The following is a 14,478-nucleotide window of genomic DNA, read 5'->3' as shown; positions in this document are numbered from 1 at the left end:
TTATTCTCAGGCTGAGGATCTCTCGTCCAGCCAGTGTTTGCTTGGACCCTTTTCCCACTGGCCCTATATACACTACCAGGGATGTTAGCAGCTACCTGCTCGATGTCAGTGGCTTAGCCATGACCTAGTGTATAGGGCTGAAGACGCGAAAGTTGTGGATGACATCAACTAATAATATAGCCGATGATCTTGGCGTCACCTTCCCAGCCGGACTTTGCACTTCATGGCCTGCTCTGATTCCACACGTTTCGATATTTAAAGCAACAAAAGGGGGGTGTAGGAAGGGCATGGATAAAAATGTCATAGTTATCATTCGATTCATAATTACCAAGTTTCCATCTTTTCCAATGCTACCCAACCAAACCGACTACCTCTATCTAGCTCCAACGTTTCGCCTCTAGTCATCCATTGGAGCGTCCACAAGCGTCACTGGCGCATGGCCGCCACTCAAGTTCTCCTTTTCACTTCCGCTTGGCTGTTGAGAGGCGGCTGTCGTCGAGGCAACCACAGGGATGCGACGGCCAACCGAGATGCGTGCACCACTCCGACCCAGGCTGTTGCGCTTCTCTACTAGGCTGCTACGCTTATCCGCCAGGGGGTCAGCCGTCTCGGACTTGGGCGTCCCGGCCTCAGCAGGGGCAGCGCCATTCGGGTTTCCATCGGCTGGGTGGCTTATGGCTGAACCAGCCTCTTCCGGAACCTCGAGACTGGACCTCTTGGGCAATACCGGGCCCAGGCTTGGCCTCTTGCCATGCTGCTGGCTAGAAGTAGGGCTCGTAATACCGCTGGGGGAAATGGGGAACCGGGTCTCAGGTCCGCCAACGCTCCTGTCGCGACGGTGAGCGCGTGGTCCCGGTGCCGGCGATGTAGCTCTGCTTCTGCTACCATTGGCCTTCTCCAGAATCAATCGGTTCCGCTCCTCCATATTCGCCCTGCGGTTGCTCTCGTCGGTGGAAATTGCGCGTGGACGGTTGTTGTTTCCCGAAATGGTCGCAGACGCGCCAAGAGTGGACATGCGCTTCAATTCACTGAAGATCGCATCCTTATGCGCGAACAGATCGCGAATCAAGCGGTAGGCGTGCTTCTCTTCCATGGTGAGTGATGTTTCGGTACGTGGGCGGAGAATGCATGGGGCCAAGGTAGTTGCTAGCTTGGCCACATACTCCTCGTCCGCAGAAGTGAGCTCGATCAATCGGGTGAAGTGGTTCATGCAAGCATCGAGGGTAGCAATGTTGGTGAGCCGTAGCTGCGACAGAGTCTGTTGGAGAACAGGGATGCGGGCGTCTTCGCTGCTATCTTGTGTTGTGTTGTAAATGGTCCGGATGATTTCGTAGACATGAGAGGATACCAAAGAGTCTAAAATATCCGTGTCAGTAAAGCAATACCAATATTCCAGTGGGGGTTTAAATGAGAGCATACCAGGAAGTTCGAGTAGGTAGAGTTTCAACAGATTGGCGACGGTGGGAACATCAAACTCGGCAAAGACTTCCAACGAGGGAGGTTTTCCATTGTTGACCTTGGCGCGCAGCTTGTGGGTGTCCTTGAGGGAGACTTCATGAAGCCATACTCCACGACGAGCCTCATCGCCCTCTAGATCCGGGTAATGGTGATCCAGGTACGTTAGCAGGGTAGTGACAATGATCGGCACACGCTTCTTATCCGCCCGAGCACGAGCCTCGAGATCTACACCAAATGTTTGCTCATCAACCTTGTTGTAGTAGTTTTCGTAGGTCACAACCTTGGGCACAAAGCTGCCAGTCCGATAGTTCTCCAGCAGGTAACGGAGGTCGCCCAATGGCTGTACCGTCTCCTGGTAAAGCATCATGTTGTCTACAGTAGATTGCAGACTGGGAATGACGTTGCTGATGGTACCAGAAAAGTCCAACACCACGGTCTTGATAGCCTTGAGCCTGTCAAGCTCGCAACGCTCGAGGAACTTGAGGTGCAGAAAGATGGCCTCCTCCAGCTCACAGCGCATCTCATCCAGCTTCTGGACGGCAGCCTTGTACTTCTCATCAGCTTCTCTGGCCTCACGGCGCATGCGCTCAGACGGAGTTTCGTTGGGGCGCCCATTGTTAACACCGGGGATGTTCCAGTTGGCAAGGTACTCGCTCACGACACCGACAACTGGCGAGTCGCTCCCTTCGGATCCGTTGGATAGGGGCATCGAGAATGTTCGGCCAACGGGAGCCTTCTTTTCCGGAACACCAGCCAGCTTGAACGCCTGAGGGCGCCATTGGTAGGACATCCTGGAACTGTTGGCGAAAGTGTTTCCGACATTACCGATCAGACGAAGAAAGCCGTGGGTGATGAGATCCTGGCCGATCCTCTCAGCATAACTGATGCTCGTGGTGCCCATATGTCGCTGCAAGTATTCGACAATATCCGTACCAGCCGACGTGTTCTGATACGTTCCCAGGATCGGGACCTTGGTCTCGCCCATCTTGATGTTGTTGAGCATGTGGGCGAGGATCTTCTTGATCTGGTCAGGCGAATAGGTCTCATCGCCAATCTCGTACGGCTCGTCATCTTCCTCCTCCTCGGGCTCAACCTTGATTTCGGGAATTGGCTGCTTGGGCTTCGGACTCGCTGCCGATTCGGGGTCTTGGAAGGCCAACTTGTTTTCTTCTTCGAGATCCTCTACCAAGCGGCATTTATTGAAATAGTTGCTGCGCAGCTTCTTGACAAGTTCGGCTTGTTTGTCGTGGGCCTTGATCTTTGCCTGGAGCTCTTCCTGCGAATTTTGTAGCCGAGATTCGTGGGCGTCGCACCAGCGCGTAAAGGGGTTCACAACTAGATCTCGGATGTTTTGCGCAATTTTCTTGTGGTTCTTGGAGGCGTCTTCCATCTCGGTCCGCACACCTTCATAAGCCTGGCGGGGGAGACAAGTCAGTCAACGCTGTCTCGGCCAAGATGAAGCCTGGTCTGGCTTTGCTGGCATGTGATTCGTACCTTGCGCACACTTGCGCCATCGTCGCGGTTGAAGCCATTTGGGATCTTGTCAACAGCAGGGGCAATTTCGGATAGACGCTGACCATACACGTCCTCGGCTTCGGCGCGCATGCGAGCGATGGTCAGGAGTTGGCGGTTTTCGACCACGCCTTGCTGGAGCTTGCCAAACAGGACCCCGAGGCCTGAGCACGTGTGCGTCAGCACGGCCGACAACGACAGCGGATCTACTGGCGACAGCCAAACTACTTACCTGCGGCGTAGTCGTTGGACCAGAAGGAGTCCGCGAAGCCCGGCATTGTGGTAGGGAGGGCTATCGCTCGATAGGATGAGTCGGTGGTATGTAGCAGAGACGATGATGTTTGGGATGAATTAACTGTGGGAAATGTTGTGGCAGCAGGGGCAGCGAGAGTTTTTGGTCGGCGCGCTACGCTGGAGTGAGGCTGAGGCAAGCAGGATCCCAGCTGATAATCCTCGCCTAGGTCTGATTGAGGAGAGGCCAGTGAATACGGTATACGATCCGTCAGGGTAGTCCAAGTCGGGATCCGGGGTGGTTGATCCCGTCAGTGTCGTTTCTCGAAGAGCCAGTTGAACTAGGCGGCGGGAAGGTGGGTAAGTCTGGCGGGTCTGGGATTAAAGGGGGGGCGCAGCGCCGCCGAGTGGCCTGGGGATGGAGACGACGCAGGCACCGTGATAGCAGCGGGGGTCTCTTTCAACGGAGCTCAATGCCGGTCTCCTTGTCGTGGGGTCCAACTATCCGGATATGGGACCAAATCACTACCTGGATAGTCGACTAGGTACCTTCCTTGGTGATGAGAATGAAGTTGGCGGTGATCGCCGACGGAACTAGGAAGGAACAACAAGAGCAAAATGCAGTGGCCTGCTAAAGTGTCAAAGTAAAAAGAAGTGAAGTTGAAGAAACGCTGGGGGGAAGCTTCAGGGGAGGGGAAGGAGAAGCACCGGCAGCCAAATTGGAAAGACACAAGGCAAAAGTCGTTGTCGATGAGTGTGGCAGTGAGAAATAGCAGTCAGTGAGCAGAAGGGACGAACGGGCATTCGTGAAACAGGGGCAACACACACTCAAACTTCTTCTAGTACAGCACGCAGATGGATGCACTTTTACCTAGAAGAGGTGGACGGCAGGATGTGGTGCGCTTGCAGGTAGGTAAGGTAGGTACGGGCAGGCCGAGTGGAAGTGGTGGAGGTGCAAGGACGGTGTCCACCGGGAAGTGTCATGGTGGGTTGGTTGTCGTCGGGCAGCCAAGTCTCACTCATTCAGTTCCAAGTTTCATTGGAGGAGGGGCAGCGTCAGAAGGATCCACACGTGAGGTACAAGTGCGCCCTAAAATAGGTAACCTCAACCTCCTCGTGTAGTAGGGGTCGAGGGGTCTTGAGACGGGATGGAGCCTATCAACCTAGAGTTCCCGTGCCTGTGTCTTTCTGGAATGGAACTTAGTTTTACACTACTACTTGAAGGTGAGTGGTCTGCGGATACTGTAGTGCTGAACTGAATGACTGAGACTTAGGCTGTGAACCCCACTGTCCCTCCTCGGATGTGCCAAGACCGTTCTCATTGGATGTCCAGAGCACAAAGTGTAACGAAGCATCACCATCGGGCAGCTTCGCCGCCAGCAGGGTCAAGATCACCGATGAGATACAACAGAATATGAACGGTTGAGTAGTATTGTGCTTCGGGCTTGGCTTTTGCTTTGATGGGAGATGAAGGAACTGGAATGGCTCAAAGGCTGTGGTCAGTCAGTCATGGATGCTGCCGTGCACTTTATATACAACGCCAAGATACCCACCCTCGAGCCGGTATGGTAGATCTCAGTTACAGTGAGTCTTCATTACTCCTTTCTACCTATTCGTGCCTTGACTTGGATTCTAGATGTGGTCACTTGAGACGCAGCGGTAGGTCTACACCAAGTATACACGCTTATTTTGCATCTAACCCAAGATGATGCGTATGCATTTCCAGGGCGCATCATCGATGACATGACAACGCCTCGGACTATCAACTAAGATGAAGTAACCCCGCTAAGCTTTAGGCGATTTCTAATCCTTCAACGACAACACCGTAAACACGCTCCCCTGTTTCTACTCACGCATCTTTTTTCCCTTTTCCCTCATTCATCGCTTTTTCCGTCATAACGTTGGTGAAACAGTCGTCCCTGAGAAGATGAAGGAAGAAAAGCCCCGCGATGTCGGGGATGTTGAGCGTTTATCCGCCCCCATCAACACGCGCCGCCAACGGCGAGGAGTTGGCCGCAAGTTCTGGGGCGCCGTAATCATCTCTCTTTTGTTGCTTCACCTTCTCGTCCGACCCGCCAGCTATGGCATGTCGGGTTGCCTGCCCGGCTACCCGAGGGAGAAGAGCGTTGAAAAACGCGTGAAGCGTATCCTGTCACACACTCCCTTGATCGGTACGACCACAAATCAATAACTATTCACCAAATACTGACATAGAGTCTAGATGGACACAATGATTTGCCAATCCTGCTGCGAGCCGCTTTCAAGAACCACATCAATGATAAGAACTTTACCACCGGCTGGGAAGACGGCACACTCCCCGGTCATGTCGACCTTGCGCGCCTGAGAGCTGGCATGAACGGAGGGGCCTTCTGGAGCTTGTTCTGGCCTTGCCCTACCAACGGCTCCGACTTTTCTGACGAAAACTATCTGCCCGGTGGGTTCAACCTCTTACGCAGCCTTACTGCATAGTACGTAAAGAGAAAAGAGTCTGACATTATCCCTTGCCAATCACACAGCCGTCCAGGCTACCCTCCAACAGATCGACCTAGTCGACCGCCTCAAAGCCGCCTATCCCAAGGACCTCGGGCCGGCAGTCTCCAGCAAAGCCGCCTACAAAGCCTGGAAGCACCACAACCAGCTCATCTCGCCCATGGGCATCGAGGGCCTGCACCAGATCGGCAACTCGGCCGCCACGCTGCGGCGCTACCACGCCCTGGGCGTCCGCTACGCGACCTTGGTCCACAACTGCGGCAACAAGTACGCCGACGCGGCCCTGCAGGAGAACCCATTCCGCAAGGCCCCGTCCCACTGGGGTGGCGTCAGCCTGGCCGGCGAAGCCCTAGTCAACGAGATGAACCGCATCGGCATGATCGTGGATCTGGCCCACACCAGCGTCGACACGATGAAGGATGTTTTGGATGGCTCGGGCAAGGACTGGAAGGGCAGCAGGGCCCCCGTAATCTTCAGCCATTCGAGCGCCTACGCGCTGTGCCCCCACCCGCGCAACGTGCCGGATGACGTCCTTCGTCTGGTCAAGGAGCGCAACTCGCTAGTTATGGTCAACTTCTCACCGGACTTTATCTCGTGCGTGGCGGCGCCGGACAGGGACGATGGGCTGCCGGATTTTTACCCGGCCAATGCGACTTTGGAGCATGTGGCTGACCATATCATTCATATTGGCGAGCTGATTGGATATGATCATGTCGGTCTGGGTAGTGACTTTGATGGGATTCCAGTCGTCCCGAAGGGACTGGAAGATGTCTCGCGCTACCCGGACTTGGTAGCCGAGCTGCTTCGACGGGGTGTTAGTGATGAGGATGCGAGCAAGGTCGTAGGCGGTAACATACTTCGCGTATGGAGGGATGTTGAGCTCGTGGCGGCTACGATGCAGGCTGCTGGTGAGTCGGCTCTGGAGGATGATCTGCCTAACTTGATGCCCGAGGAGTAGACATCTGAATGGGCGGCACGTAGAGGAGATTAACGTGTTTCCGCACAAGTATTTTGGCAGCGTAGATAGCTCCAAGATGAGCCTGCAGATGGTAAGCTGCTTATATAGAGACACAAGACCTGGCTAGCATATAGACTCGGGAATTGGGTATCATAAATTCTGTCGTAATTCGAGTCAAAAAGCAAAAAGTTGCCCGTGTTTTGACTTGATCCGATAAATTGCTCTACAACGCCGCGCCTGATTCCTTTTGCGTCCCAGCGTGTCTTCGTTCTGGCTTGACGTATTGTACACTGATTTTGCCTGCGTGCCTGTCCTAAAAGCTCGACAACACCCAGCCGAGCCACGTCAGGCACACCTCTTTCATATTTGTCTATGCATTTGATCCCATGGTCCGACAACCATCGAAGCATATGTCGCATGACAGAACTGCTCCAGAAATATCCAGACGTCTTGGTATTCTCCAAAGTTCCCGTCACCATTGCCGTCATCGACTCGCTCAACCGTGGCGCTCGATCTTGTTGAGCTTCCTGGCGTTGGCGATCTGGTTCCTCGTCTGCTGACCGCGCACGGGCAGACCCATGGCATGGCGACGACCGCGGTAGGTACCCATATCACGGAGGCGCTTGATGTTGTCCAGCACCAGCCTCCTGGCGTCGTTCTCGATTGTCATGGTCGACAGTTCGGCCGTCAGGGCAGTGACGATCTTGGGCGGGAGGGTGCCCATCTTAGCGCGCGGGTGGATCGAATACTTTGCGAGAATGCGGGCAGAGGCCTGCTGGCCTAGGCCGTAGAAGCTCTCGAGAGCTTTCTGTGGTTCGCAAGTGGAAGGTTAACCAGGGTGATTCTTCGAGCGCAGAGGAGGACGAGGACGAGGATGAGGAGGAGAGCGCACCTGGACGAGCTTGTGCTCATTGAAGTTGACTCCCAGGATGAACACCTAGTGATGAAATGTTAGAACTCTTGGACAAATATTCGAGGAAATCGTGGAGGCCGTCGTAGGTACCATCTTGTTAGCCGACGATAAGTCACCTTGTCGCAATGGGCATAACTCGGTTCAGGAATCGCGGAGGAGTCTCGACTCTCTCAGCAACCCGCAACCAACCCGCGATTTGGAACCGGGCGTGCAGACTTGCCGGGCAGGCGGCGGATCGTGGGGGAGCCCGCATTGGCCGGTGCAAATCCGCAGCGGAGCATTTGGGGTGCTGGACAGCTGGCATTGAGTACCCCGCCAGCTGTCGCCATAAAGGTTATACACATGCGATTGCACCTCATGCATACACTTTACCGTATGAGTCTTGCGAAAAGAAAGCCAAAATTTCATGGCGATGTGCCAAAAATGCAGATGAACAACCACTCACCATACACATCATGACGGTCGACTTTACTGCGAGGCCGGAAAAGCCTCTTCCATACTCGGATGATTTTTCATCTGCTGATCAATACGTCGACAGCCTGCTGGACTTTGCGACCAATTCCCACCTTTTCCAGTTTCTCTGTGGTGGTGTCCACATTCTTGACTTCTTCACCAGCGAGCCCGGCCTGTTTGTCTCTGCCGTTCCCAAGGAATGGCAGGACTACCTGGTGCAGACCGAGCCCATGGTCCTTTTGGATTTCTTGATGAGAGATGATCTTGACACACTTGCCGCGCAACCTGGCCCCGGACAGCCTCCCGAGACGCTGATTCAATATGTCAAGGACATCAGGAAACTTTCTTTACGACGCTCCTTCCAGCCCAGCAAGCCAAAACTACCAGTGCTTCCTCGGCAGGTAGCTTTGGGAATGAACACCAAGAAAGTTCACGAAGTCACTCACTTTTCCGGATACATCGACAGGCTCTCGGAGGACGTCGCTCGGGTGAGGGGACAGGAACTGACGCACTTGGTAGACTTTGGCAGTGGCCAGAATTATCTAGGCCGCGCTCTGGCGAGTCCTCCGTACAACAAGCATATCGTTGCCGTGGAGAGCAAGGAGGCCAACACAGCAGGCGCCAAGGATCTCGATATCTTGTCCGGTCTAGCTGAGCGGGAGAAGAGAATCCGCAACAAGAAGCTCTACCACCGCATCATGGAAAGTGTAGATCCGTCAGAAGCCAACGATGAAGAGGCACTGAAGCGCGCCGCAAAGGCACTGGGTGTGACAGACGAAGATATTGCTACCATTGATCTCCGATCGAGAAAGGAGCTTCAGGCCACTTATGCGCGGGAGGAAGGAAAGGGCAGCATTGAGTACGTCGTTGCCAAGTTGGGAGATGCCGACTTGGCCCCTGTGATCTCCCAGTTGGAGTACACGGAAACCCACAGCGAGGATGATCTCAGCATGATGGCTGTGTCCATCCACTCATGTGGCAACCTCTCTCACTACGGCATCCGGTCCATGGTTCTGAACTCGTCCATCCACGCTGTTGCAATCGTGGGTTGCTGCTACAACCTTCTCACCGAAAAGCTGGGTCCTCCGACTTTCAAGCCTTGCTTCAGTCGGCCAACCCTTCAGCCATTGAATGCTCGTGTTGTCAGGGAATCCGAGAGACGAGATCCCCAGGGTTTCCCCATGAGTGAGAAACTCTCTACCTACAATGACCAAGGCATCCGACTCAACATTACAGCGCGTATGATGGCGTGCCAAGCACCTGGGAACTGGACCGACAAGGAGAGTGATGCCTTCTTCACCCGCCACTTTTACCGCGCCGTCTTGCAAAGGATATTCCTCGACAAGGGGGTCATTTCCAAGGTCTACCACGGGCCAAGCGAGGGCGAGGACGAGGGCGAGAATGGCAACGAGAGCCCGTTCAACTTCAGCACCAATCCCGTCGTGATCGGCTCACTCAGGAAGCAATGCTACACCTCGTTCAGCGCCTACGTCCGCGGAGCGATCACGAAGCTGACGACCAACACGGACTTTAGCCAGTACAGCCAGATTGTACGCGAGAAGCTGAGCGACATTACCGACGAGGAGATTGCCAGGTACGAGGCCGCGTACCTGCCCCGAAAGCGGGAGCTCAGCGCAGTCTGGAGCCTGATGGCCTTTAGCGCGTGCGTTGTCGAGTCCCTTATCGTGACCGACCGGTACCTGTTCCTCAAGGAACATTCCGATATCGTTCGCGACTGCTGGGTGGAGACAGTATTTGACTATGGCCAGAGCCCTCGAAATCTCGTCGTCGTGGGTATCAAGAAATAAGAAGACGTGTAGGAAATAAAACGATGTCGGATGAGTTGTCTCCTCTTCCCCAGCCACCTTTGTCTTTCACGCATACCTAAACTGCAATCTCTCGGATATTGTACCCCTGGGGTCGTGCGGGATGTTGCAAGACATTTGACTTGTTGACCTGATATATCTATTTTTGTGTCCATCCAGGTTATACCCTATGTCTATCTATCCCGGGGGTTTTATTCCGCAAATGGAGAGAGTCGCAGGACTGTCGTTCCGAATTTCTGCACGCATTCGGTTCGGCTAGTGGTTGCATCCTTCTTCGATGGGGAACTGCCATTTAGCATGTCGCAATAGGTTGAAACGATCTGTCCCACGCTGCAGCATACCCCTTGGATCGGAGAGCTCTGTAGCCTTCTTGCAGTTTGCCGTTGCATGTTGAGCCGAATAAGAAGACTCGACATTCCGATGACCATCAAGCATGGTCTTGGGTATGCCGGATCCCCTAATCACTTGCATGTTTGATAATTTGCTTCCGGACAGAGGCTGCCACGAGACAGAGTGAAAGCCAGAACTCGGTCCGATGATCGGTGTTCAAACCTTCTCTTCTAGGTGGCACAAGCTCGGGTACCGCGACCTGTCAAGCAGAAGCAAAGCAAACCGGAACATACAATTGAGCTTTTTTGGCCAATCATGCGAGAACGAACAAAGCTTTGAAACAGGGGCGTTCTTTGCTGCGTTATCTCTTGTCTCTTGTTGTACAAAGGCAAGTTCAAGTTCTCGGTGTGGCTTCTGACGTGCCGCGTTTTCTCGACATGACCGGTGTGTAACTGGAAGGGAAACTATCAGGTGAAGGCTGCGAAGACTCGAGAAGTTGGCTGTTTCCGAAGATGGTCGACATGTGCTTCCTCCTGGCTATAGTGATCCGATCCAGGCTGACTACCAAGAAAGGAACAGGGGAGAAAGAAGGGGGGGGTTTCACTTCTCGGGATTTGATCTGTCTTTTTTTGCGCTGTTCAACAAGAGAGGCTTCCCCCACACTTTCTGCTGCCCAAGGAGAAGAACCAATGACCCTTTTGCGAGGGTCAATTGTTGTTGCGGTGGCGCCAGGTCACCAGCAATGAGGTGAAACTGAAAGGCTGTGAAAGGAACCATGGCTGACAGGCAGGCAATCTTGAGGGCGCAAGCAGAGGTGAGGTACCTGCGTTTCGTCCTTTGACTTTGCTTTACATGTATAGTACACTACATTGCCTACGTAGTGCCGGCATGGCATTGTAGGTACATTACCTAGGAGGTGTGCGTTGTAACCCATCTGTCTTACTGGCGTTTGCCCAGAGTGGTGGAGCAGGAGATGCAAAATAGAAAGAAGTAGACACCTCTCCTCTTGTAGAGGTATGTATGCATCGACGTCTTCCACTCATGACGTGCTTGGCGATGATTCGAATCGGAGTGATCTTGAATCTTGGTGTAGCCCGACAAAGACCGCATTCTGAACGCCGAAATCAATATCCATTATCAAGAAGGCAAAGTGAGACAGAGATGATGGGAATAGGTTGCAGCATTTCGAGAACGCTAGATGCACCCGAGGGGACATGACAAGCGCCCGCGGTTACCTGCAGGTGCGCAAGCATGGAGGTGGATAAGTGATGTGCCGAAGACCCCTGGTCCTGATACACTAGAAAGACATTTTTTCACCGGGTTTCCTCTTCTTCTTTTTCTGCTGACATTTTCTTTTTATGTTTTGTCAAAAGGCGCCTGACCGACCGATAGTGATACCCCCACAGGCGATCTCATGTGATAGAAAGCTCTCGGACCCTCACTGGGTCTGGTTTGATAGTACCTATAACGGAAGCGTGTCCGGACTGTTTTTCACATCGCCTGCCCCGCCACCTACCTACCTGGTGCCTGCACTGGACGCAAGGTTATACATACTGCGTACACTAGCTAGCATACCTGGACTCTACACCTATCGTCAACCCCTGGGTATGCAGCCCGGTGATCATTCCAAATATTTGAATCGAGGACTTGCATCGATCGCCATAGCACTAAATACTGCATCGCATGCAGGCATCATCACTATATATGCAGGCGGACTTCGTCTTGAGGTTCTGCCGTGGGTTCGAAAGAGGTTCTCCAACACGATGGCCAGGGCCCCGGCTTAGGTTATAGCACAATCACGGGCAGGTAAGGCACCTCTACCTTATCAGTTCTTCTCCCGGACCCAGACGCTCCCCCCGATCTCGGGTCGGGTCCCCTTCATCCTCTGCCCCGCCAAGCTTTACAATGTCACAAAGAGAGCAAGTAGATACTGTACTCAGCAGATGGAGAACTGAAGGAAGTGGAACTGGAGAAGCGCTCACTCCCTCTTACATTCATCACTTTGACGAAGGAGCTTCCACTTGTTTTCGATATGCCCATCTCTTTTTTCCCTCTTTTACGTCTCTGAACCTTCGCTTATTCATCTCAAATTTCTTTAATATCTCCATATATCCTTGCCCTTCTGGTCCTTGTCCGTTCCTCTCTCCTTTGGGTTGACTCATCCATCCTTTCCACTTCCACAATCTCCTATCTTGTATACTTTGACGATTACCCCCCACCTACCCATTGAGTTCCCTTTCCATCTCGCGTCCTCGGTGACTGGACTCGCGGCTCTTTCAGTCCGACCGAGCCTACTTTGTTTCACATAGCTACCTGCTGATCCACCTATCTATCTCCTATCTTTACAGATCGACAATCCAAGAACTGACATTTTGTGACGTGACGACGGACTCCGCTTTGATTGTACGGAATAGATCGGGAGTCCGGAACAGTCACCTACCCAAAAACGATCCAGTGGACCCCTCAAAACGCACCTCACTTTCGCCTTACCCAGGTGTTACTCCAAAACTGTTTAAAGCTCAACTCCTCTTTTTCGAGACGTCACAAGGTCACACCTTGATCACCTCATTTCTCATCACCCCTTCGACGCCATTCATTCGAATTTTTTTTTTTTTTTTTTTTTCTTCAGAGGCGATAAATCATCGCAGGAAATAGAAGTGACAAGGGTTCCATCCTGGCTGTCTTTCTCAAAATCACCAAGGCGTGCCTTGGGCATCTTACGGAAACCATCAAAGAGAACTCCAGATCAAGGGAAGCAATCAACACACATTCATTGCTATGAACGCACAAATAACTTTCCTGGTAATCCATCCCCTTTTCCGTATTTCTTATACCATTCTCACCCCACAATAGCATCGCTAATCCTTCCTCTTGGAAACCAAAATAACAGGATGGAACCCTGCGTCTCATCCACATTCCCCTCCCCCTCTACTCAACCTTCCTCCAACCCATCCTGCAGATCCTTCTTCCACCAAGCCAACCATTACCATCAGCAACACCCTCACCACCCGTCGGTAACTTCCACCACCAAGATGAAACAACCTTTCTAAACATCTCCATCACGCCCCTCGAATGCTCCGTCGTCTGCCCCTCCTCCTGGGCCCGCGCCGTCTTTGAGCCCGCCATCGCGCGCCTACCAGAAGACCAAGCAAAAACGATTTCGGTTTCCAAGGATGCCTACGCCGTGTTTTCCGTCATCAGCGCCGGCATGGACGCCGGCTCGCGCGTCGTCGACTTGACTTGCCCGCTTGCCTTGGCGGGGATCCCGATTTTCTTCATCACGACGTATTACTCGGACTTCATCCTGGTGCCGACCAAAGACAGGAGAGCGGTGGTGGAGACGTTGAGGGCCAAGGGCGGATTTGTATTTGTCGAGGAGGAGGGTGGAGATGAAAACGGGTTCGATGGGTATGGATCGAGGAGGGGGTCGGTGACTATGGCGTCCGGGATGGGTTATCATTATGCCAGCGCATCAAGTGGAAATGGCGGGCTTAGTGGGATGTTGACCCCGATGATGCCGACTACGCCGCCCCCTTCAGATGCAGGGGAACTGCAGCTCAAGACGTTTGAGACGCTCAAGAGGCGGAACGTGGTGCCGTTTGTGGAACCCGGGTTGAGGCTGGTGCATTGCTCGGGGAGGGAGAAGACAAGCATCCACGGCGGCGGGGGCGGCGAGGGCGGACGTGGCCATGGACATAGTGGAGGGAATGTTTCCATGACCGGCGGCAACGGGACGGCCTACAGCGGTGAGATTGATGGGGACGGAAGCGCAAATGGCGGCGCCGGTTACTACCCGCGCAGAAGGAGGAACAGCTGGATTGACACAGTCGACACCAAGCTGTACACAAGCATCATCTCGGCGCTGGTGTCGCAGCCGCGGTTCCTCTCGGTGACCCTGGCGCAAGATGACCCCCCTTCGCTGCTGCTGGACAAGGCGCTGGTGGACATGTTTGGCGACTCGCTGGTGGGACCGACAGAGGGCACGCTGGTACCCATCTTTCTCGACCTGGTCAACTTGCCGTTCGAGGCAACGGGCATCGTTTCGGGGGTTGCCGGGAGGTTGGTCAAGGACATGCCCATGGCGGAGAGCGTGGAGCTGTCGTACTTGTCGACGGCGAGGGCCGGCGCTGTGATCTTGTCCTGTGAGCAAGCCGTGACGGCTCTGGGCATCTTGGAGCCGTTGCTGAAAAAGCAGGGGTGAGTGACACCGTTTCCGATTGTGATGCGTGGCTGAGAAGGACATTCTGCGTTGGCCCGGCTTTGGGGATAGTCGTTCATGGTGAAAAAGCCCAAAAGTTTGTACAATC

General features: G+C 53.6%; 4 protein-coding genes across 4 annotated transcripts; 3 read left to right on the top strand and 1 right to left on the bottom strand.

Annotated features, from left to right (window-relative positions):
* Positions 1-289: 289 nt before the first annotated feature.
* On the bottom strand, positions 290-3,248 carry NEUTE1DRAFT_119700 (uncharacterized protein; the record flags this gene model as incomplete). The annotated part of the gene is made up of 4 exons (XM_009849491.1): positions 290-1,356; positions 1,420-2,872; positions 2,953-3,134; positions 3,203-3,248. 4 exons carry the CDS (start codon positions 3,246-3,248, stop codon positions 398-400), a joined length of 2,640 nt encoding a protein of 879 aa, XP_009847793.1.
* A 1,807-nt stretch (positions 3,249-5,055) lies between these two features.
* On the top strand, positions 5,056-7,460 carry NEUTE1DRAFT_57050 (uncharacterized protein; the record flags this gene model as incomplete). The annotated part of the gene is made up of 3 exons (XM_009848969.1): positions 5,056-5,372; positions 5,423-5,635; positions 5,718-7,460. 3 exons carry the CDS (start codon positions 5,129-5,131, stop codon positions 6,647-6,649), a joined length of 1,389 nt encoding a protein of 462 aa, XP_009847271.1.
* Positions 7,461-8,017: 557 nt separating this feature from the next.
* On the top strand, positions 8,018-9,874 carry NEUTE1DRAFT_75727 (uncharacterized protein; the record flags this gene model as incomplete). The annotated part of the gene is made up of 1 exon (XM_009849490.1): positions 8,018-9,874. One exon carries the CDS (start codon positions 8,018-8,020, stop codon positions 9,821-9,823), a length of 1,806 nt encoding a protein of 601 aa, XP_009847792.1.
* Positions 9,875-12,076: 2,202 nt separating this feature from the next.
* On the top strand, positions 12,077-14,372 carry NEUTE1DRAFT_107155 (uncharacterized protein; the record flags this gene model as incomplete). Its single annotated transcript, XM_009849489.1, has 2 exons — positions 12,077-12,094; positions 13,062-14,372. 2 exons carry the CDS (start codon positions 12,077-12,079, stop codon positions 14,370-14,372), a joined length of 1,329 nt encoding a protein of 442 aa, XP_009847791.1.
* Between the last annotated feature and the right edge of the window lie 106 nt (positions 14,373-14,478).

The sequence above is a fragment of the Neurospora tetrasperma genome (assembly GCF_000213175.1).
Source record: "Neurospora tetrasperma FGSC 2508 unplaced genomic scaffold NEUTE1scaffold_1, whole genome shotgun sequence".
Classification (NCBI taxonomy): Eukaryota; Fungi; Ascomycota; class Sordariomycetes; order Sordariales; family Sordariaceae; genus Neurospora; species Neurospora tetrasperma.
Note: the sequence above shows the minus strand (reverse complement) of the source record. Positions and strands in the feature narration are given on the sequence as shown.